The sequence below is a fragment of the Hirundo rustica genome, chromosome 7 (genome assembly GCF_015227805.2).
Source record: "Hirundo rustica isolate bHirRus1 chromosome 7, bHirRus1.pri.v3, whole genome shotgun sequence".
NCBI classification, from domain to species: domain Eukaryota; kingdom Metazoa; phylum Chordata; class Aves; order Passeriformes; family Hirundinidae; genus Hirundo; species Hirundo rustica.
In genome coordinates, this window is record NC_053456.1 from 37,054,666 (window position 1) to 37,078,785 (window position 24,120).

The 24,120-nt window shown below is 44.5% G+C and overlaps 1 protein-coding gene across 7 annotated transcripts in view; it reads right to left on the reverse strand.

Moving 5' to 3' along the window:
* IKZF2 (IKAROS family zinc finger 2) overlaps positions 1-24,120 on the reverse strand; it is a 115,403-nt gene that overhangs the window by 48,791 nt on the left and 42,492 nt on the right. For 6 of the 7 annotated variants that reach the window (XM_040070026.2, XM_040070030.1, XM_040070024.1 and 3 more), the window contains one exon: positions 4,953-5,219. In XM_040070026.2, the coding sequence (XP_039925960.1) occupies positions 4,953-5,219 (267 nt within the window). The remainder of the gene's footprint in view (positions 1-4,952; positions 5,220-24,120) is intronic. The other variant, XM_058421368.1, reaches the window with a different exon arrangement.

Below are 24,120 nucleotides of genomic sequence, written 5' to 3' on the forward strand. Positions count from 1 at the left end.
AGGGAATTACCAGCAGCGCTCTCAATACAGCGACAGCGGTGAGCTCCAGCCTGTGGTTACCCAAGCAAGACACAGAGCAGCAGACTCTGCTCCATTTCTCCATTTGTTATCCCAGGGACCATAACTAGTCTGCTTACCTCCTTACTGTTCTATCTGATTCATTCCACAGCCTGCACATCATATGAAATCAGTGATTTTAGTAGGGTTTTTTGTTGGGAAAAACCTGCTTCCACACAGGGCAATTTATTATAAAACAGTAGTGACAAATCTATCATGAAAAATTCCTGGGAAATCCTGGGTGATTTCCAATTGTCCCCTGCACAAATTTATGACTGCATTCTTAAGACAGAAAAATCTTTTAAGTGAACTTGGCAAAACTATCAGAAGAGTTTAGTTATTGAGTACTTCAAGTAAAACACATCCTTCTGCCCAGAGCAATTTTAAAAATCTCAGCTCCCCTTCCTTAAGTAGGGAGAGATGACTTTTCAGAAAGTTAGACTTCGGAACCTAAGTGGAAAACTGGACTTTCAGAAATTTATCCCTGAAGTTTTTGATTCAGTCCCAAATCTATTAACATTGCAAGAGACAGGAAGGCTGCACTAGGTTACAAGTTAGAAATTAAACCAGAAAAACCCTTTCTGCCAGCAAAATGAAAGAGGCAGTCCAGCGGAGTTCATCAAGATGTGTTTATATGACCGTTTATTTAAATTTACTCCTGGTTAGCTGCTTAGGCACAGAAGTCTTTTACATGGAACAACACAACTGGGTTTTTCCTCATTTATTACTTCTGTCCTAAAAACTTCAACTCTGCATTGAAAAAAAGTTAAATTGCATTCAGAGTTCCAGGGCTGCATATGTTCGATTGTAACGCTGTGGGTGCCAAGGCAGAGGTTGAACATCTCCCTCGTGGGCACATAACTCGTTTCACTGACTTACATGTAATACTTTATGTATCAAAATGCTTGTAGAGTCTAAGCAAAGATCTCAGACCACCCTGCAGCTAACACCCCCAAAAAAGCCTAAAAGTAACAAAGCAGCAGCCCAAAGTAACAGTGGGGTAAGTGACATCCCCACTGCCTCTGCCCAGGCTGTGCTTTGCTGCTGCTGCTGCGTCCACCCAGAGAAAGCATTTAACCTCTGTGTTTTAGAAAACAATGAGGATGAGAAGCTGAGGAAGCCCAATCCCCAGAAGTGTCCAAGGCCGGGCTGGACGGGGCTTGGAGCAACCTGGGCTTGTGGAAGGTGTCCCTGGCCATGGCAGAGGGTGGAATGGGATGAGCTTTAAGGTCCCTTTCCACCCAAACCATTCCGTGATTCTATGATGCCAGCCTCCCCTCAGAAATAAAAAGCATTTCAAAATCTAGCAGTGAACTAGATAAGGGACTGGATGTTACAGCAGAGGAAAAAAAAAAAAAAAAGAAAAAAAAATCACAATTCACAGCAAAAGGGGGAACAACACATGGACCTCGCAGAGCACAGAAGTATCAGCATAGCTATAGCAGAACACAGTTCCTGCTTTCCCAGAAACAAGGAGCAAGGAAATTTTAATTCAAGCCCACAGCAGAAAGCATAAAGAGGTGAAAAATCACTGAGGTTCCTTCTCATATTCTCAGAAAACCTGGATTATTGGCCTCTTCTCCTTCCATCTTCCCTCCACATCCCTAAGCACAAATCCCTGGAGCATCCAACGGCAATATTCTATGACCAAGAAAAAACTGATAGAGATCCTGCAACTTGAGGAATGTGCTGTGGAGTATGAAATTTGGACCAAAAGAACACAGTATGCGAAAAGAGGAAAATAAATCCAGTTCATGCTGTTTTTCTGACACAAGGATGTGGCACATGAGGGAGGGGGTTACCCAGCTCACTAATGCAGGGATCGCATCATGCTTAATTCCCACACCAAGCATTTTATTTGTTTTCTGTTAGCAACGACAAATAAATAGAAAGGCCTTCTCCTGGTGCCCAGGCAGATCACAAGAACCCTTCACCTCAATTAGCAGTTTTTCAGAAATGCTGTGCTGGCCACAATCAGCAGCGCCACGGGCCCTGCGACGGAAGGGCCGCAGACCAGAGCACCCCTAGCACTGCGATCTGAGGGATGAAAGGACAATCCCCAGCTTGATCTATCACAGGATCGGAGATGGGACACCCAGCTCACGTACTCTGGCCTCATCCATGACACAGATCATTTTCCCCATCCCTGTTATCTGTTTGACTGAACTACCATACCGTGGCAGGGAAAACAACTGCTCTTCAGGAACAGAGGAATAATGGCTGGAGAAATGCCCCTCTCTGTGCGTTGCACAGCCAGAGCCCACAGCACGGCTTCTCGCCAAGCCTCCATCCCCTGTGCAAGGAAAGCTGCACTCATCCCAGCACACACACAAATTACAGCCTCTGCTACGGACCACAGCCATTCTGGGTGATTTACATGAAATGCTGACAGGTTTTCGGGGAAGGGAGAAGCACTTCAGTTTTTGCCAATGCAAACAACTGGCCAGATCATTCTTTGGTTGTGTGCACTTGAAGAGGAGAGTAAAGCGGGACTCAGCTCCCAAAACATACTTAAATTGGCTTTGAGAGGTAGGGATGTACATGCCAGTTGGATTAGCTGATAAAGAATGTCATCTGTTTCCACTCACTAGGGACAACCTCTCTCCTTTCCACCATTCTCCCTTGGGCTGCAAAACCAGACTACCCACAGGTCAGGGCTCATTCCAGAGCTGGGGCCAGCCCATCACGCCCCGCTGCTGGGGAAGTGGCAATACATTTTAAAATACTGCACTTTACAAGATAGATACCAGTATGTTAAAAATAAGCCTTAAAATCCAGGATGTGGAAATCCAGGCAAACTTCTCCTTCTGTTGTGGACAGCAAAGTAGCAGCATGTATTAAAAAACAAACAAACAAAGTGGAGAGGAAAAAAAATCCTCCGCAAAATTTGCCAACCGGTTTACCGAGAACAGAGCACCGAGCTGCACATTAAAAGAAATGCCATTTCTATATGCTTGAAATCATCTGTATAGAAGAATACATTCCAGCTCCTCTGCTCTGATGGGAAAAGAGTCAGAGCTCTCCGAGGAACCAGCAGTAGCCCGAAGGAAAAAGCTACCAGTTATGCAATTGCTGCCCATGCACCCGCGGATGGCCGTCTCGCCCGCACGCAGAGGAGATTTTGTTTCTTTCGCTTTGAATTTACACATCATCTTTAACATAAAAAAGGCAGCTTGCCTGCATTTAAAAGATGCACCAGCTATTTGGTATGTCAGAAATGCAGACCATTTAATTAAGTACCTAAATCTAAATTTAGCACAGCTAGTTTAGCTGCTCGAGTTCAAATACATGGACTCTGATGCACCTACAATACATATGCTCAGATACGTGCAAGCACCAGTGAAAACTTTTCGGGACGTTGAAAGCTGGAGAGTCAGTCTGGTACATTCTTGTCTCTCTTTACCTCTTCTGGTAACAGCACGTCAAATTGCTAATCAAGGTTTTGATTCTCCAGCTAAAGCTTTTCCCCTCTCATAATTCCTGTCTAAAATCACGAGTGCATCATAAACGATACTGCCACGCTTTGCCTTACACACTTAGGTCAAGCTTTTATCAATACGACTCATATACAGGAAATTAACTATGTAATATATATTTATTATTCCTCTGTACAGAAATTCTATTGATTTCTTGCCCATCAAGAGCACACTACTGGACTGCAAACTACCAGGTTTACAAAGGGATTACACAGTCTTTCTTGCTCTACTCTAAAACTCCACCGTCCTTTTTATATCTTCACAGATCTCAGCCAGCGTGAGTCTCTCACCCCACTAAATAATAGCAAAGATAAAAAGCAAAATATCCAAAAAAAAACAAACACCCGCTGAGGCTCCACCACAAAAAACCTGTGCTTAACCTTAATAAGATTTAAGTGTGTATCCAAAGTTAAGCATATCTTGAAGCCCTTCAGGTGACTTACAAGTGCTTAAATCTCATAAAAGTTAAGCACAAGCTTAAGTGCTTTTTTGAATCAAAGGTAGACTGCTGCAAGACCAGAGAGCATCATCTGCTGGCACCACCCGCACTTCTGCAGGAGGTGACTACTGCTCCCACCGGAGGGGTGGGCAGCACAGGGGAGTGAGTACCAGCTTCCTGGGCACACCCTTTTACCATGTTAGCCTTAAGTCCCCTGAAATACCCCAGTTGAAGCTCAAGGCCTCATTTTTCAAGCCACAAAGATCCACCCAATCAGCAGAGGTATTGCAGACATTCCCTTTGCCTCTTAAATTCTCCAACCCACAAGCCTGATAAGTTGTTTGGGACTCCAAATGGTAATAAAAATACAAGTGCTGGGAGAGACCAAGCACTGAAAGCTGCCTCCAGAATGGTACTGAGATGGTGTGGGGGAGCCAGGTGGGTGGTTCAGCTGAGGTCTCCCTGAGGGAGCTGTCACACAGCCAGCAACAAGCCCACCCTGGCATCAGGATCTCTGGGTAATGAGATCCCAGGCCCAGCCACTCCCAAAAGAAGTGTGAGGTCCCCAGGAAGCTGCTGGTCTTGTCCACCTGTGAACACCTCCAACGGAAGAACATCTGAGACTCCTCTTAAAGGCCCAAAAGCTTTGCACTGCACACACACGAACAACACGACCCACCTGCCCCCATGCCAGAGAATGGCTCCCACCGTCCTGCTCCAGTCAAGAACAGCAAGTAAAGCAATTTCCAGACTTTTGCACTTTTGTTTTTAAGAACAAAAGGCTGGAAATCAAAGTAAAGGAAGAACCATGCTTGCCAGCAAGAGAGCATCACCAGAATTCAGACAGCAGGAAGAGAAACAAAACCAACGAAACCCATTTTCTCCCTCCCCAGCCTCCTGCTGCTCCCCAAGAATGAAAAGGGAAGAGAGAATTGTCAGGTAATATCAACATTGCCACAGATTTTCTTTCAGCTGCTTACCAGTGTGGCTCCTTTTATGTACCATTAGCACATTGGGCCCAATGCAAACCATGCCACAGACGTCACATTTCAGTTTACCATTCGGAAGCCGGATTCCTCCCTCGCTTGATAGCTCCTGGATCTTTCTGTTATCCACCATCTCGTTACTCCCAATGAAGGGATCTTCCAGGCTGCTTCCTCCATCGTGAGCTCTGATAATATCTTCATGAATCAGGGGCTTCCTGTCAAATTCCTCATCACTTTGCATTTCTAGCTTTACTGAATTGGCTGAAATTAAGAAAAAAAAAATCAAAGTTAAACCCATGTATTTTTCGAGCTTCCAACTACTAATATCGTGATAAACTTTTTACTGTTATCAATATTAAACCACAGCCTTGAAGCTCAAACCATCATGAGAGTCTCATGGTGGTAATGGTATCACAAGTTACAACTGCTTATTTCTTTAGGCCTTTGTTTTGTTTTTTCAATTTCTAATTTCTATCCCTATTTTAAAGCTTAAGAACTCAGGTACAGTGTGATACAGACACCTGACTAAAGTTGCAGAGATGTAGCAGGATTAAGAACTGACCTCCTGCTTCTCAACTTGAACCACAAGAGTGGCCTTCTTCTCAAGGAGCCAAAGTCACAGGAGCAAAGGACAAAGCCAGAGCTGCTTCTTCCAGGCTCTCCTGCCCAGTGCCCCAAGAGGCAAGGTTCCCAAAGGCACAGTACAAGGAAACAAAGCAGGAGCGTTCCAAATGCAAAGATCTAGCGAAGCCAGGCTTGTGGGCTGTGCCAGTAATCTCCAAATCACCCTGCCTGCACGGACAGGTTCCCTGATGGAGGGGAGACCAGTCTCTGGATGAGCCTCCAGTGCTTTTTTGCTCCCACCTTCTGATTCACGTCAATGGGACACTGCCAAGGCAAACAGGGCTGCAGCGAGACCTACACTGCTGGATTATTTATATTTGCAAGCGAAATACGTGCAGTTGAAGACCTTGCACATCTGCCTGGGGAGACTGGCGGGCTCACTACTGATCTCTGTGATCCTCAGGTGACAGGATAAACCTCCTCTAACCATTGAGAGCTTGTGGGATCAGCGAGCCTCTAAAGGAAACAAATGTCCTGGGCTTTTTCACAAAGGGGGGGTCAGTGCAGGGGTGTTTTAATCACCAAGTGCCCCCATTTCAATGAGGAAATTGAAGAGTTGGTCGAACCTGCAGAAAGGCCCATCCCAGAGTCAGAGCCTCCATCCACAGTGTCAGCCAGAAGGCAAGCCCACGTGTCTGCTGCCCTAAGCCTTGATCCTGCTGAGGGGTTTAGCAAGAAGGTGATTCAGCCTTCATATCTAAGCAGTCTTTGACCTCTGCACTAAGGCCATTGGCACGAGCGCCGCCGACAGCAGCAGACCTGGAGCACAAATCTGTGCCCTGGGCATGCCCGGTGTCACCAAACCCTGGCCACAAGTGCTTGGCAACTGCCAAGGGGACCCATCCAGGAACCCAGTGACAGAATAAGTAAACACTGTGAGGCATCACAGTTTCAAACAGCTGGCCTGGAAATGTCAGAAGAAAAAACCCTACTATTTAGAGTTCCTCCTTCATCTTCCTTTCTTCTCCTTCCCGGAAAACACAAGGTTCAGAGACTGATGTTGACGTTGCAGCTCTAAATCACTGCTGTTACTACCAGGGAAAGCAAAATGAACGGGGTAAAGGAACCAGAGACCAAGCAATGGTAAGATGTTTCTTTTTGATCATAAAACTGTTGAAACATCTTTCACTACTCATCAAGGCACTAATGGGAGCTAAGAAATGAAAAGAAAGTACTATTATGGCAAAGCCCATCCACAGCAAGGACGCTGCTGTATCAGATCACAGCCGACCAGTATCAGCACAGGCACCGCCATCCAAATGATCTCTAACTACAAAATATTTGAGTGCACCACTTACAGAAGGGAATTAATATTTTTGTTGCCACAAAGATGCGTTTATTGTTCTTAAAGGAGTGAGAGGTGAGCTAGGACGTGGTCCCAGGCAGTGCACTGGGGTAGAAACAGGTCAAGAGGAGGCAGTTTGCACGGGGAGTAGGAGGGGATTGGCCCCACCACGGCAGCAAGAGAAGCCATGGGAAGCCATCCTGCCCTGGTACCGAGCCCAAGTGGCACAGCCAACAGCCTTCTGAGCGGGAGGATCTACCCTTGTGGAGGGGCCGAGCAGAAAGGAGCAAGAGCAGGAGCTCTGGCAGCTCCGTGGGCTGTCAGGGAGAGAGCTGAGGTCTCACACCCACCTCCCCATAGAAAGCACACACTGCTGATTTATGGACAGCCCACTTTCAGAGCAAAGGAATGGCAGTTCCCTCTAATAATAGCAGCCTTTCGGGGTATTCAGCAAGTCTGAGAATGAAGCCCAAAGAAACGGTTCACTGGCTTTAGGAGCAGGATTTAATACACTCCGCCACACAAGTAGCTACAGCAGAGCCAGAAATAGTGCCCAGTGCTCCTCACCTAAAACCCCAGGTTGCTGCCACGAGCCTGCACGCTGTCTTGGCACAGTACTGCACAAAATATCCAAAAAGCCACATCCCAACTGTGCATATTTACATGTACTCACAAGAGAAAATCCTGGCTCTTACATGTCTTATGTATATAAATTTTTGTCCGTTTCTCTGATTTAGAATAATAAACACTTGAGTGCAGTTAGTCCTGTGCACCACGATTTCTCATTCACAGCTGTGGAGCTCTGCCTGCTCAGCACACAGGAGACAAGGCATCGAGAGCTTAGAAATGGGAAGACCACTTACTTTATCTTCCTTCCCCTAGCACTTCTTTCTGCTGAACGACACTTTCATGCAACAGGATAAGCAGCACGACCAAGTGGCATGAGTCGTTTGCTGAAGCACAGCCTCCCCACACACACAGAGCTCACAAAGCCCAAGGAATTCACGCTGCATCCTTCAAAACATCCCAGCTGTTCTACGAGCTGTGCAGGCTGTTTGCTCTTCCTCCTTCCCTCACCTTCATGCACACGGAGAAGTGCCACTGCCAATTTCAGAAACCCTCTGGTAGCTGTGGAAAGGTTTCCTCCAGCTGGGACCAGCCACAGGTCTCCAAGGAGGGGAGCAGGGATCTCCTCAGCTCGTTGCGAGGGCTTTGCTAATCAGGTCATCTCTGCCTTACATCGTACGGGTGTATATATTAGGCTGTGTGGTAGCTTGCATACAAACAGGCACTTAAATTGCACATAGTTTGTTTTCTCTGTTCTCAGCCAGCCTTGGAAGCTGCAATCATTTGGTAGTGGCACTGTCTGTTTTCACCTAAGCACTGAGGGAGTACAATGAACTCTGCTGCAAAGGAAAAAGAAATGTTCAAGGGATGTTGATGGCTATCCTGCATCATACACAAGGCTCCACATCAAATTTCACCCTGTGTTCCCTTGCCTTTCTTGTTCATGTGCTCGATAAAAGCATAAATAAGGAAATGGATTTTGTTGGGGTTTTTTAAAGTTTTTGGGACACTCCTAAAAAGAAAAAAATGACAGCAAAAGAGATAGCTGGGATAAAACTCTAATCCAGCTCACTGCAAAAGCATGAAGTCAAACCGTTTCCCTCCATTTAACATAAGTTCCTTCTACTTTTTCCAGTCCAGCAAAACAGCTTGTAGGGAAAAACATAAGACAAGCACCACAAAAGCTTCCACCTGGGAATACGAAGTGAATGGCACATATTCACTGGTCCATGCATTAATGTTGCTTTCTTTTTCATTTTTCGTTATTTTGTTGGGTTTGGTGGGTTACATATATTTTTTTTTTCTTTTTTTTTCAACACACAAATCACCTGATCCAGAATCACACTTTATCCTGAGTGGCCAAATTGAATACAATTATTGCTAATGTCTCGTAAGTGCCAATTAAACTCCAATTCCCTGTTAAACAGTTTCTTGGGAACTTTTCAGTACAAAAATATTTCCTTCACCCACAAATTAGTGTGGCTACAAACCAGAAGTTGGAAGGTCCACCAAAAAAAACCTTTCCTGGTATTTCATCCTCTTTCATGGAAATTTTTCCCTCTAAAGTGAGATCTGGGGAGGAGAAAAAATCCTTCTGTCTTGCTGAGAGATTTATCTCCAGGTGGAGCGTAAATTAAAGCACTGGACATCTCCTTAAGCAAGCAACAAGAGTGCAATTCCCACTAAGAAGCAAAATTCCTCTTGTCCAACACACCAGGGAGAAGACAGCAGGACTGTACCCCTCTGTCTCCTCCACTGTCTGCTGTCCTAGGTCAATGCTTATTTTATCTGTGGCCTTGGAAAGCCAGGCTGGCCACTGTCACCGAGGGTTTGTGGTCTCCAGCTGGAGGTTGGCCTTTCCTGGCAGCAGCCATGCACCACCAGCCTCTTCCTGCTGCCCCCGGAGCAGCAGCAAGTCAAGCCAGACCCCTCGAGGCCTCCCACGCCTCATCCCCCATCGTCCTTTCTCTCCCCAGCAGGAAATGAAGCTTTGGCCCAGCTTCAGATATTCATCCTTGAGGAGGCAAAATTCAAACCTGCCACCCCCGAGAAGCCTTGGATCGCTCCGTGGGCGAACACAGTGAAGGACATTCACAGACTCAACGTGCTCTCTAACCAAAGTGGCCAGAGAGTGGGAGCCAGGTGGGGCATCAGCAATGCCAGGGTCTGCTCCAGGATCCCTGCACAGAACGCAGCAAAAAGCAGTGTTCAAAGCCCGGATGACATGTCTGTCTTTACACCCAGATGCAAAGAAATGATGAAATTGTTACTTCCTTCTGGAAAAATGAGGCTGAGCCCTAACTATAGCAGCACAATGACGGGCAGCTACAGCATAGCCTTGTGCCTATTGTCCTGTCAGTGGTCAGTGACACCGTCTATTTTAATAGTGCACTTCTCCCAGGCAGTGGATTAATGACATTGCTAATTGGCAGCTACAGACAAATAGAAAATGACCCTGTTTCAAACAGGTTTTGAACCCAATTCTTACACACCACAAGCCTTGGAGTTGGTGTGTCTCTATACTATTAAACTCCCTGTTCCTACGCTATCAAAAGCACTCAGCAAGGGTGAGTGTAATACAGTTCATTTTAAGAACCGGAACGGCAAACCGATGAGTGTTTTGTAAGATGAAAATTAAAGGAGGAGGGGGAAGAACCCTTCTGTCTTGATGGATTTTGAAAGTTCAAGGTAAGGAATGCCAGAAGTTAGAAACAATGATCCCTGGCTCTTGTTCAGTCTAAGAGCACTCTGGTAGTAAAAAGGGTCCTTAAAGAGGGTGTTTACATCACTCCAGAAGAGTAGTGAGACTTTAATGCATGTTCAAACACACTTTCCTCCTGAAATAGTACAAGGTAGTCTTGGGTGAAAGAAAACCTAATCTTTGAGTTTCTTGTTGCTGATAGAATTTGGGTCTTAGTTAACAACACTTTTCAAGTTCATTTCAGCTTAACTGTGAGCTATTAAATGTGTAAACAAGAGAGCACCAGCAAGTCTCCCCTTTTTAAAAAGGCACACACACACAAGGGTGAGGATGCCAGCCAAGCAGTGGCAGAACAGGGCACAGGATCGGCTCTGCTGTCACCTCATAGCCACAAAGTACTTAGCCACCAGGCTGACATTAAAAAGTCTCCCCTTCTCCCGAGGAGCAGGTATCACTCCAAAGCTGTGATGCTGAGGAAAAAGCAGAGTGAGATCTGCTCATTTCACCGGCAGCTCATCTGCTGCTCAGGACAAAAGAGGACATCTCTTCAATGGCACCTGTGGGCAGTGCTGTCCTACCAACACTGAAATGGAAGATGTTTCAGTCGAGGGTTAGAAATGTGTATTTCAAAAGGACCCAGCTTCGCTTTCACAGCAGACTGAAGCTTTCGGAAGGCTTAGAGAGAAGCGAAGCTGAATCTGGATGGAACAAATGAGGGTGAATGTCACCTGCAAAAGAGGGAAATTACCTAACTCTTTTCTTGACTCAAGTACCAAAATGTCCAGTCACAGGCCTTCCCAATGCTGGATGTTAAATTTGTTTATTGCAAGCTGCAAAGATATGGCTTTTGGCCACTGAGCCAGGGCATATTGTAGATGGTGATACCATCTTGTCATAAGTGACCTCTGCAGGGTTCTGTTCATTCACAACAGTTAAATCAAACCAAACAACTCACAACTAATAAAAAAGAGAAAGGAATGTTTTAGAAACTCTGTGCCGAGTCCTTTTCTGCATGTCACAAATGGGATTCTTCAAGCCCACAAGGAGATGGTTAATGCGCCAGAAATTCAGTGAGAACTGATCAGCTTATTTAGGGATTCTTAAAAATTTTTAGTTTTCACATTGAAGAATCTCAGTTTAAGCCTGCTACATCTGAAGTCAATTTAAACTCTCACTAAATGCAACTTATTTCATATCTTCTGGAGGTGGTGTGTGCAGTAAGTGTAGACTAACAGGTCTGTTACACCCAAGTTTAGTTTAAATTAGGATGCTGTTGCATAGCTAAGCCAAGCTTCAGTCAGGTTTTAGCTGACACAAACTGTGGTTGCCATCTCTCCTTCAATCCCCACCCCTTCCATCTTTAATAATGGCTCCAGTGATCATGGAACTGGGTGCTACACCAATCTGGTTGAAAACCGATCTTCCTGAGAAAAATCAACCCTTTTCAGCTGAATCAGGCTCCTGACCAGGCATACTGTGCCACTACAACAACCAGCTTTGGTTCACGTGGAGCAGCACCCCAGATGGCACCACACACTTTCAGCAGCAATGGTTCTCAATCACCAGGTGGCTTCTCTCAACCCAGCTCTCCAGGGCCAGACACAAGGAATGAAGACTGCAGCACAAAAACGCGTGAAACAACTTTTATGTTCAAATGGCCATACAAGCTTATGCAAATGTGAAGCTAAAAAGACCACAGTTACAGCTGGAAGGGCTCTGATTTAAGCAAACAGCATCCCAGCAAGAGCAGCATTAAGAGCTGGGATCTCTTTCCTATCACAGGGCCCAATTTTGATTGGTTTCCGTGACACACATTCCAGAAACGTTTTGAGCAGCAATCCTTCCAATCTCCCACAATGTCACATTCAGTGAGATTCCTGCTGAAGTCCAAAGGCAGGGACATTGAGTAAGGAGTTCCTTGGTGTCACTAAGCATGGCAGCACCTAACCCAGAATCTGCCTCAGATGCCCAGCCTTCAGGCATGACTGTTTGCTCACCACAAGTCACCTGTGCTGCATACCTCCATCTGGCAAGAGTATGAACTCCTAATTGAATGTATATGATTGCTCAGTGTCGCAAGATTCCTCTCCAGAAAGACCTCAGGCCAAATTTCACCCACAAATGCATCTACGCAAGCGGCACTTACACAAGCCAGAGTCGTGTATTCATATCCCAGGGTAGGAAAAGTACTCCTGATGACCCAGCCTCCCGCTCTCTTTGTGCCTGCACTTACAAAGTAATATAATGCAACAAATATTGTGCTTAACACAAGGTTTCTGCCAATTCCCTATAGGTGCAAGGAGAAGTTTGCCTTTCCTACTCCCCCTACCCTTTCGCAGAGCCAGAACCTGATCCCCAAGGCAGGATGAGTGAGCACAGCAGGACTCTGCTCCTAGCTGCTGTCCCCTCTACAGATGCTCAAACTAACTCAGATGATAGTCTTGGACTCATGGATTTTTCCCTAAGGTCAAACTAGGAGAAATTGTTGGATGTATCTTTATCTGTTCTGGTTTATTATTATTATTATTATTATTATTATTTTGATGGGGTGAGAAACAGCAGGATTTTTCTTTTACCTCTCCTTTTTCTGTTGTACAAGACACGGTTTTCTGGACAAACGTCATCTGGCAAACTCTGCCTTTACACAAGACCTGCCCAGCCCTTGTGCTCCCCTGCTCTCTCCTCCTCCAGGCTGCAGCCATTGGGACCTTCTGCCTTTGTGTGGATGATTTTCCACTTGTTTCTGAGGGCCAGGTGATGCGGCGGGCAGTGGTGCTCAGCAGGCGTTCTGCAGGGCCCCCTCCATAGTGAAGTTCCATGTCACAGTGGCTGTACAGTGCAGGAGGCAGGTTCCGTGCTGTGGGTGGTCTCCCACGGCCTTTCCCTTGCCGACCTAAAGCAAGTCTCTTACTGTCTGCAACGTGTTCGTTAAATACTGTCAGTCTTCTCTCCTACCACAGCTCTTTTTTACTTCAGTAGAGCTATTTCTGATGCGCACGGAAAAGCAGAGAGAGGAGGAAAAATAAAGGCTCAGTCCTGTAGTGAAACATGCTGTCTCTCAAAACATTAAACCATGAACACTTTTTTAAGACCAGTTCAGATTCTAATGAGGGAGCAGAAAAAAAAAAAATCACTCATTGAGGATTGACACAATATTCACCCCTAGGAGTATTTACTAAGAGACTGCTGAGAGCTCTATATGGTACAAAAACTAAAAGTTTGTAATGGAAAATGCTGCTAACGAACTACAGCTATATATGGATCATCACTTATAAACAAAAATAAAGTGATTGATAACATCCATCTGAAGAGACCAAAACCTTATTGCTCACTCATTGTTGTCTCTGCTCCTTAAAAAGTGCAGGACTTCCTAAAATGCTTTCCAGCATATGCAAAGGGTACTAATTTAAACAGTAATGATTATTTCATTTATAAGGAAATGAAAGGAATCTTCCACTGGAGATCTGCACTATATTTGAAAAAACACCTGAAGAAATTGTTTGAAGCCAGTGGAATCACTTCTCTGGGTATGGACTTTGCTTCATTTTCTGGCATTTTGACCACTAAAGACACCTTAAATCAGTGAAAGGCTTTCATTACCAAGTTACATGTCTTCATCCACAGCTTTCAGGAAGAGTTTTATTTATTTTTCATTATATAAACTCTAAATCATCTTAATGCAACCTGACCTAGCCATGTCCTCCTCCTCTAAATAAGGCACCTCCCAAACTCATCAACCCATGGAAAATTATAGGATAAGCACCTGCCACAAAAATATTTTCTGTCTTTGTCACTATATTGTAAAAAAGCAGACGAACAACAAAAGCTGTTTCATTTATTTGTTCGAGCCAAAGCCTTGCTTGCACCCTGGAAGGCAGGTGGCTGCTACAAAGCAGTGGGCAGGTCCCCAGGTCCATGTGCAGCTCTGGATCTTTGCAAATGCCTGAGCGCAGGGGCTTCTCCCTGTGCACCTCACGGTCACTGCTGGGCTGGGCTCCTGCGTGACTGAAGAAATAAAAGGGAAAGCAGCTTTGCCTAACCACAGTATGGCTACACAGTGTTGGAGGAGAACACTTAAAAGCCAGTGTCTTTGTGAAGGCTGACTTCTGCCAGCATGGTGCTACTTTGAGACATGTATTTTAACCTGAGGCAGCTAAAAAAAAATTGTATGTCCTTATATATATTTATTTATTTATTTATTTATTTTTAATTAATTGAGATGGCAAATGAGGACAGGGATTTAGGGATCTGGAAATACCTGCTCACAGTTCAGAGACCCCAGCGATACGGACTGCAGTCCATTAAGGCAGAACTTAAGAGCACAAAAATGCACCCACATCTCAAGAAGCACATTGAAAGGGCTATTCCAGGAGCCACTAATGGTACATTACAAGGATCGCAGCATCTGGTTTAGTCCCTTAACTTTTCCAAAAATCCGAGTAGAGTTTATAGTTATTTTCCATCTACATAAGTCACATCAAGAATCCAAATCTGTTTAAACTCAAACTTTAATATAGTAAAAACGGGGGGAGGGTATCTCTGTTGCCTCCTTCCCACAACTTAAAACACACCAGCTATTAAAGCAGCAAGACATTTAAATGACTATTCATTCTGATTTTTTTTTTAAGCAGTGCTAGGCTTTCACCTGTATCATTATTATGTAGGCAGTGACAGATGGCAATGGAAAAATATAAAATAACTCTTAGTGTATTAACTTTTTTCAGTACCGTATGTGTCAGATTCTTTAGCATAAATAAATGGCATTACACAGTCTCATTAAATCTATACATCTGTGTAGTAACTTGCAATTTATGGATATTTTCTGACACAATGTTCAAACCAACAGGTTTAGCTCACATGTTTCTTTTCTCACCATGCCATCTCCAAGTCACCAGAAAAGCAAACAAAAGCAAAACCCTACACTCAATATTCCTGAAGAATTCTATGAGAAGATTTGCTATTCATCATCTACACATATTTAAGGGAATGAGAAGAGAAGAGAAGAGGGTGGTGAGATCATTGAAGAAAGGGACCAGAGAGGGCTGGCAAGTACAACACATAATTAGACACCTAAAACTTACATCTTTAACGAGCAAGGAATGACTCCCCAAGTTAGATGAAAACAATAACAATCGGGACACAAACAGGCACATTTTCTCCTCTTGCCCACTGAAGCACAAAAAGCCCCCAGAACATTTTCACCAGAGCACCCAGGAGCCCTGAGCAGATCCCCCATGGATTGCTGTGCCCAGACAGAGCAGGGACTGCAGGACTGAACGCTGAGCTGGAACAGCTCGGGCTGCTGAGGAGCTCAGGCCACCACCAACCACACAGAAAGGTGCTGTGAGTGGCTTTGAGCACCACTCACCATTATCCAGAGGAACCAGGAAGTCAGAGACATAAGAGCTGCATACACTGAAGCATCTGATACTTCCTTAAGCTTTTCCCAAACGTGTCTCATAAACTCAGCCGCTCTATGGGAACCACGTGTCCACTCACCCCGCAGAGCCACGCACACAAACTCTGGGGGATGGTGGAAGGAGCTGATGCTTCTGCAGCTTGGGTTACACGGGGACAGCAGGGAAATTGCACCTCCTGGACACAGGGCCCTGAAGAAGGCGGGATGGCAGGAGAGGGCTGGCTTGTACACGCCAACCCACTCGTGGGAGCACTGCCAGGCCCACCTCCATTCATCCTTGAACAGGAGCGGGGCAGCCATGCGGACCTCACAGCTGTCCTAGCCCCAGTTAAAAAGAATCTTTGTGGGCAATAAGTTGTGTTTGGGAGCCCTCACTTCGACTCAAGAGTCTGCTGGTCCAGGCTGGTGAACAGGATGCAGCACCACTTGCTGTAACCCAACATTTATTAAAGATGTCAACAAAAGATAAAAATCTGTAAATGCAGCCACAGCCCCAGAACGAGGAGCCCAGCAGCCCCACAACCCCAGTCCTCACAGCTGTGTTTCAATAGGTACCTCCCCTTTCAACTCCTCTAGCAGTGCCTCTGGAGATGTTCTCCCAAGGATCTGGGGAGCTGTTCATTGAGTATCAATGAACACTCCTGCCTGAACACCAAGTCACACCTTCGACAAACTCAAACCCAGGTGACACATTACCAATGGAAAGATGAAATCTGGCATTAGCAGCAACTCCTGCACGTCACACCCTTTTGTCTGCTTGGGTAAAGGATCTGTTGGGAGCTATTTATGGACTGGCTCTTTTCCTCTAGGAGGAGCTGGTATTTCTGCCTAAAATTAAGATGGCTTGACACTTCCTACGATGAGGCCCTGTTTTTTACTTGCTTATCACTTTGCCAAAAACAAGTTAGGCTGAAATGTATAGACAATATTTTAATTTTGTGTGTGTGAAACTGCAAATCAAAACAGCTGAACTGGCTCTGACAAAGAGGCCAGAGAAACCGCTACCCCTGGTTCTTAGTGTTCAGGTCAGGTGATTCACAATCAGCCAAAATAACAAAGCCTGCTTTCCTATGGATTTGTACCCACAGCCTCTTCCAAGCCCTTTTTCCTTGCAGGAAGTGCAATTTGGGTACCTGCTGCCAAACAGAATGAGTAACTTTTAAGTTCCACTTGCCTTTCCCCTCACTAATGAGGATCAGCAATCCCAAGAGACCCCCCGACCATGCAATTTCATCTCATGGGTACACTTTTACTGCGTCAGTTCAAGGGAAGTCAGACCCAGACACAAAACATCACTGACATGACTTACTTTGGTCTTGAGGACAGGTCATGTGCATTTAAAAATCATTACTCGCTGCAATGAAAATAAGGAAAAAAAAAGAAGAAAAAGGGAAAGAAATTGGCATCCTAAGAGGCTCACTAAAGCTCTTTAAAGTGCATAATTCCATCATCATACTGTACATAGCACATGATCTCTGAGGGGTAATTATCCATGGATTGGAAGCCAGTGTGAATATACACACAGTCAATATGATGTGCTTGCTGCTGCTTCTCTTTTTCTTCCTTCCTTTTTTTTTTTTTTCTTTTTTTTTTTTTAATCAATTTTAATTGTTGTGGATCTATTTCTGCTAATAAAAGAGAGTGAACTGATTCTGGTCGGATAGATTTCTGGATACGGAAAATGAGTGAGCAAAACATGTGAGAGTACTTACTGTATTACCAGAAATATTTATAAATGGCTCTTCCCTCCCTCAGCTGGCAGAATATCAAAGCACTGAGGAAGCAGCACGGATGGCTTCTGAAGGGATGGAGAAAGCAAAGGTCCACTCCTCCATCACCAGCCCAGGAAAACAATGATACAGAGCTTCAGCAGAAGCCCAGGCTGGAACAGCTCCAACAGCAACATCTCCCCTCTTGTTAAGGGGCGAGCGCTCCTGTGAGTGCAAACTGTACCAGAAAGGATCACAAATGAGACCCTACAGGGAATATATAATGTGTCCACTGGGTTGGAACATACGCAAACTGAAGACCCAAAGTTTTTTGTAACTGAGATGTGATTCTGAGGAATGTCAGTCATTTCATCTGAGGACAATCGTCTTCTCTGAAGGCTTGATGCCTCCACATACACCAAGCTCAACCCAGACTCTTTGGGTTTGACAGTACTGAAATGTTTCCTGTAAAACACGGCACAATCACAATGCAGCTGCATTTATACCAGCAAAATAAAACCGTGGAGATAAGCACATTTACGAGGAACACCTACAAAATCACGCCTACCTTTGCATGAGAACCTGGCTGAGCCAGGAAGGACTCTGTCCCCCAGAGCTCCTGCAAAAGGGTTTCCTGCCGAGCTACACACTACACACACAGCAGTACCAGGATGCAGATTCCTTGCAGGGATATGTGCTTTTGTGTAACTCCCAACTGCACACAGAGCAACTTTCTAGAACTGGATTAACACACGCTGAACTTTGTCTCATGTCATGATTTGTTTCCATGTATCCACAGGTTTTCCTGAGGGAGATAAGGACCCTGTCGGCTGCCGTGCTCCAGGCTGTCCCCAGCCTGCTCTCCATTCCCAGCACCATAAGGTGCACCAATTCCCAAGTTAGCCTGTGCATGTGAAAATGCCTGGGGGTCCTGATTCAGTGCAATACTTAAGCAATCACTGATCTTTAATGTTAAAGTCAACAGGACCTCGGTACATCCATAGGTAATTACATGAATTCATCACTGGGCTGAGCAAGCATGTTCCAGCTCACAAAAGCAACGAAAGGACAACGTGCAGGAAGAACGAAAAGCCTTCAGGAAAGGATTAGCAGTGTCACAAGTTAAACATCTCCTCCCTGATGACATACAGGATCGGGTCAACTGTGCAGGCAAGCGAGAATGCTGTAGCATGAAGTCATAAATGGTACAGCCCGCTCATACTGCCTGTCGTAGATCTGCAGGTAAGGGATACAGAATACTAATGTACAATAAGCAATACTTTAATAGCTCTACTCTATAGAGAAGGTAGGGGTTTTTCAGAATTTAACTGCACATCATTGCTATTCCAGATCTCCTACTTGGCTGTTTTAACCTACCTAGCAGATTTAAGTGTAAGAAATAACAATAAACCTCTCTGTAATCAACACTGAAACCCTGCAACTCTTGCTTTACGGTTCTAAAAACCATAACCTAGGAGGGCTATAACCTAATAGCGATATGCTGTCATTAACTGGCTACTGAATTACAACAAATAATGTGGAATGACCTGAGCAGCAACTCCACCCTACCATTTTAAAAATAGATTGTTACCTATTTGGTGACAATATGAACTCATCTCAGTTGTATAGTACTAAACAACCCAGCACTAGTTACGATCAATCTTGGGCTTTAAAAAAAACAAGGCGTTATTTAAAAATCATCTTAATCCACACTAAATTTACAAGTTCTTCAGATGATTATGTCTTCTCATAAGTAGAGGAAATATTAAGAATTTACAGTACGTCATTTGAGTTCCCTCATTTACAGCAGGCAGAAAGTAGTTCAGCACCTGCTGAAATAATTGCCAAGCAAGAAAAAGATAAAGATATAAAGCAAATTTATTTGCTGTCTAGCAGACTTTACATTCAATTTTCCCTTGTCACATTCCCATCAAGTGTATGTACCTGCACAATTCTAGTTGTGAAGGCTACAGTCACAGTCGTGTGAGATTCAACCACCCCTGTGCCAAATGTGATCTGAGGGGTTCAGGAAGGCAGTGTGAGTACTCCCAGGAGGGACCTATAATTTTATATATCACATGCCATGCTTCATTTATCTGCCTGCATGCGTACAGTGAGTTCACTGACTTCTTTTAAAGTTCTGGAACATTCACAACCACCTTTACTCCTGTGCATATGCTAAAGACTCTTTGCAGAAAGTGACTTGCTCACCTAACAATGCCTTGTTACTACTCTGTTGCCAGGTTTCTGGCCTGGGGCTTTGGGATCAGCAGCTTCCTTAAAGATACCATCAACAGGGGATTCTCACTCTAGGGTAAGAATAAAGCATCTACACCATGAGGCAGAGCCTGAGATGTTTAAAACGTAGAGATTTATTTAAGGCAGCTGCACCCCGCACACACGGAGGTGGAATATTCCAGTCCCCGACTTTCAGTTCTGGTAGGAGACATAAGGAAAAGAGTTTTCGCAGTGACTACCAAACACAAAGAAATAATCATGTGGGTCAAACAACTAGAAATGTTTCATTTGCTCTGAAAATCATTTGAGTTGACTCTAGACATTTGTTTGGGCAAAAAGAAAATAAAACCTTTCTGAAGTTGTGTCATCTCCCCCTTTCAAGTGCTGGCCCTTTCGAGCTGAAATACACTATTTTGAAACAAACATGGAAATGTTTTCTACTTTCAAACATCAAAAGCCATTTTAGTGTTGCTGAAGCATTTTCTCCCCCAACATTTTCATCTAACTTGACTAAAATTTCATTCTGGTTTCTGCTTACAAGCTGCCTTTTCCAACAAATTTATTATTTGTCTTTTCCAACAAATTTATTATTTGTCATTTCCACCTAGTGGCTTCCACAACAAGCTCATTCCTAGCAGGCTGTAAGGATGCAAACAAGTCTCAAGTCAGTCTTCCGCATCGGGAGCTTAGGAAGCACTGAACTAATTTAAATTAAAGAATTTCTGAAATGGGCATTGTTTAATTTTCTTTTTTTTGATTAAAAAAATAAAAAGGTAAACATTTGAAACGTCTGTATGTCCTTAACTATAGCATGACAATTACATAATACTTTGGAGAGTGATACAGCTAAGCCTCCCATCCCGTTCTTCAGCGAGGTGACAGGACAAAGCAGCTCTGCAGTCCCTACACCTCCATGGTCCTGGGGCTGCACCCTCTGCTGTGCCTGGAAACAAAGCATCTGGAAATGACCCTGGGGTGGGAAGGGGGCAGTGATGCAATGACAAGGCTGGGAGCAAACAGAAAGGCTGTGTGTGTCTGTGAGCAGTGCTGTTCCCAAGCACAGCGCTCAGGCTCTTCAAGGCCCCAGCTTCCCTCTCCTATTGCCCCTTCCTGCTACAACCCTGGGTTCACTTGAGCTCTGCTCCCAGACAGGTGAGACCAGGGAAGTCAGCACGAGGCTCCTAAAGATACTCCAGTGCCTTGCTGAATTTATAAATCCCTTTACTTCTCTGGGCTCTAAACTTTCACTCAAGATCAGTTAAGACACTTTCATAAATCTTACTTGGCATCTAGTTGCATCCTTAGGTGCCTAAACACATGTTTAAACAGGAATCTGAATCTCTGCAACTCAGTTCATCTACAAAATAGGGATTGTAATTCTTTATCTTATGGGGGTTCGGAGACAATAAATTGATTAACGTTGGAGATTAATGTTTGTGTTTTTAAGTCAATGGAAGCAGAAACAAATCCCAATTCAGGTTGACACAGAGCACTTACAGACTCCCAGCATTCGTAAAGCCAGTACCTTCTCTGTCACGGACAAGATACATCTGCTTGCAAAGAAACTTGCACAAGCTTCACTCCATATATTTTGGCTCAAGCTAGAAGTAGCAGTCTGCCTCTTTTATGAGCCCTTCAGAAAAAATATCTCCATATAGCCCTTAAATTATCTACTGTTGGGTTCAATGAATTTGATGAAGAAAAGCTTGGAACATAAATCCAAATGACAACTGAAGTTTAACACAGACTGCATGGAGGAGAAAGGCAGGCAGGACTTTGCATACGTTTGCACAAAAGAGAAATTGTTTGGGCGAGTGGGAAGAAATTTCTAAGTCTGATGCCTTATAATATGACCCCATGCCAGTTGAGATGTCTTTCACAAAGACCACATCACGTGCTGTTGATTCCATGACTCATTATTTCCAATGTTAAAAGTATGACTGGATACCATACTAAGAAGGAAAATTATTCTGTGTCGGTACAGTAATTTTTTCTTATACTGCAAATGGAATATATTGATTAAAGCGCACAGAATCTAGACATTAATTTAAGGCAAAATAGGTAATTAATAGTCATTTGGAAAGAAGAAATGACATCCGCTAAAGTAGCATCTCTTTGAAGAGACAGGGAACAAAATCTTATCTAATATCAAATATTCAATCCATTTTATCCTCTATAAACAACACGACGAGCACCAGCTTTAAAGGGGATGTGCATGAACAGAAAATATCAAGGCTGACATTGTGAAAGTCACGGAGATGAAGCAGACCTTGATTCAGGTGGAAGGAAGAACCTCTACCTCCCTTTGGCTTCTGCCAGACACTTTGAGCACTTACTGAGGCTGACGGAGCCCAAGCTCTCCATGGCGCTGCTGCAGCCTCTGCTTTCTAAGCTGCCAAGGGTGTTGATCACGCATCTGTTTTCATCACAAATTCCATCTGGATTTTAGAATTCTCAATTTAGATCTCATCAAGACTCATGCACATCTGCAGAGAGCTTTGATTTCTAGACACCAAAGGCTTCCAGAGGGAAAAAGCTGCTCTGAATAGTTTCCCACCCACTCTCACAGCAAGACTGATAACAGTGCATTTGTGCCAGTGCTTTTGGATAGAAGGGGTACGCATACACATATATATATAAATGCAGACACGTGTGCTGCTGCTGGTGAAGCTCTGCTCATTTCTTAGCTTGGTTTTTGGATGTCCTTGACTGAAAAACATTGCAGCAACCTGAACTCATCAGTCTGCCCTGAGCCCAGCAGCACAGGTTTTAATGAGGAAATATCTGCTGATAGCTTTTGTTTCTACTGTACCTTTAATTGTTGGCGGGAGAATTCAGGAAAGGACTTGGATGTCAGCCGGATACCAAACATCACTGGCCACTGGTCAATCATCAAGCAAACAGCAGGGCTGAATAGAATGGATTTGACCCAGAGGTTACCAATTTTTCAAAATATTACACGTGACCATTTCTTTAACAGATTAGATGACACATTCTCAGCCAAACGTACGCCAGGAAATGCAACTGTAATCCTCCGATTCGTTCTCTTTTTGGAAAAAAGCAGAGGCAAACTTTCAAAACTTTCAACCTTCTTAAAAAGGCAGTGAGCTTTCTGCATTCCTGACCTTTCACTTGCAGAGGGAATGCTGATTTCTTGCTGAGCTACGGCTCTGATCATCCCTGCCAAAGCTAAGACATACACGAGCTGGCTTACCCTTGTTTCCACTGGCTGCTGGAGCACGCCAAAGAGACTGTGTGCCCTCCTGCCTCCAGCACCCAGCCAAGCAACGTGATACTTTTCAGAACCTTATATAGCGCTTTAAGAGCTGTATAGAGGAGCTTGAAACAGGATGACACAGAGGGCAGCGGTGCAGGGAAGTTGAGAAATGTCTTCTACTTTTGCTCTCAAGCAGGTCGGATGGTCAGTTCCAAAGTGGGGCATGATCAACTCCCTAACTTTTTGGAGGCAAAAGCTAGCTGAAAGACTAGAATAACACAGAGTAGGAGTTGAAGTGGATGTGCTCACCCACAGACAAAAAAAGAAGGTTTATTCAAGCATTGCAGTATGACAATCATGCAATGCAAATGCCCCAGTGAAGTGAAAATGTGCAGTCAGCCCTGGAGCCCGAGGTTTCAGCATTCCCAAGGCAGGGCAGCAAACCGCAGCACTCTGGGAGTGGCCTTTGGTCGTGTCATTTCTCCCAGTCAGCCCAACAGGAAACGCTAGTGCTGAACAACTACTTCTGAATACCCAAGCTACTGCTAGAACATCAAAGCTTGTGCCTACAGATCCTAAACAGTGCCAGGGTTCCTTCCTGGCCAGTGCTGTTTTACTCAACATGAGGAAAAAGTGAGACAAAAGAAAGGTCTGTCAGGAGGTCTGTACCTGCGCTGCCTACTCATCTACGCTGTTACTTACTGTAGTGCCTAAGATGGGCCACAGTCCTATGACACTACTTCTGAACAAAGAAAAAGGGATCAGCGTTTTACTTTACAAGCACTGCAGCAAAGATCTGGGGTGCTCCCTACCAGTATCAGCACAGACAGGCTACATCTTCAGGCCCGAGGAGAAGAGAATTTGGCCCAAGATGTTAAAGGGTTATTTTAAGGAATGCTTTTCTCTTTCTCCCTTCTCTCTCTCTCTCTCCATTTGTTTGTTTTGGAATTGATACCAGGAAAAAAAAAATGTAACTAGGAAACAGAATACATAACCGCCTGAGGTGATGTACAAGAAGTTTCTTAGCATTCTCTGACTTTTTCCTGGTTAAAACCAGTTTGCCTGGGGATGGGCCAGCTCAGTTTCGGCTTCTCCTGCTTTCCCAACATTCCACAGAATAGCATGACCTTCATTAACTCAACACAGCAACTGGATCCAGCTAACAAAATCCAACACATGTAGGCACTTGTCCCCCTCGTCCTCAAGGGTAGAGAAACACGGACACCGTTGTTCCAAAACTGGCCTTGTCATTTCCAGTCCTTATCCTCGCACAACAGATGCTATCAGGACTGCTCCTTGCTGGTCAAAGGCTGCAGCAGCTTCTCTGCACTCTTTCTGCTAAATGGATTAACACCCAGTTGTTCTCTTCACTGTAGATCTAGTGAGAGAACTTAGAAAAAGA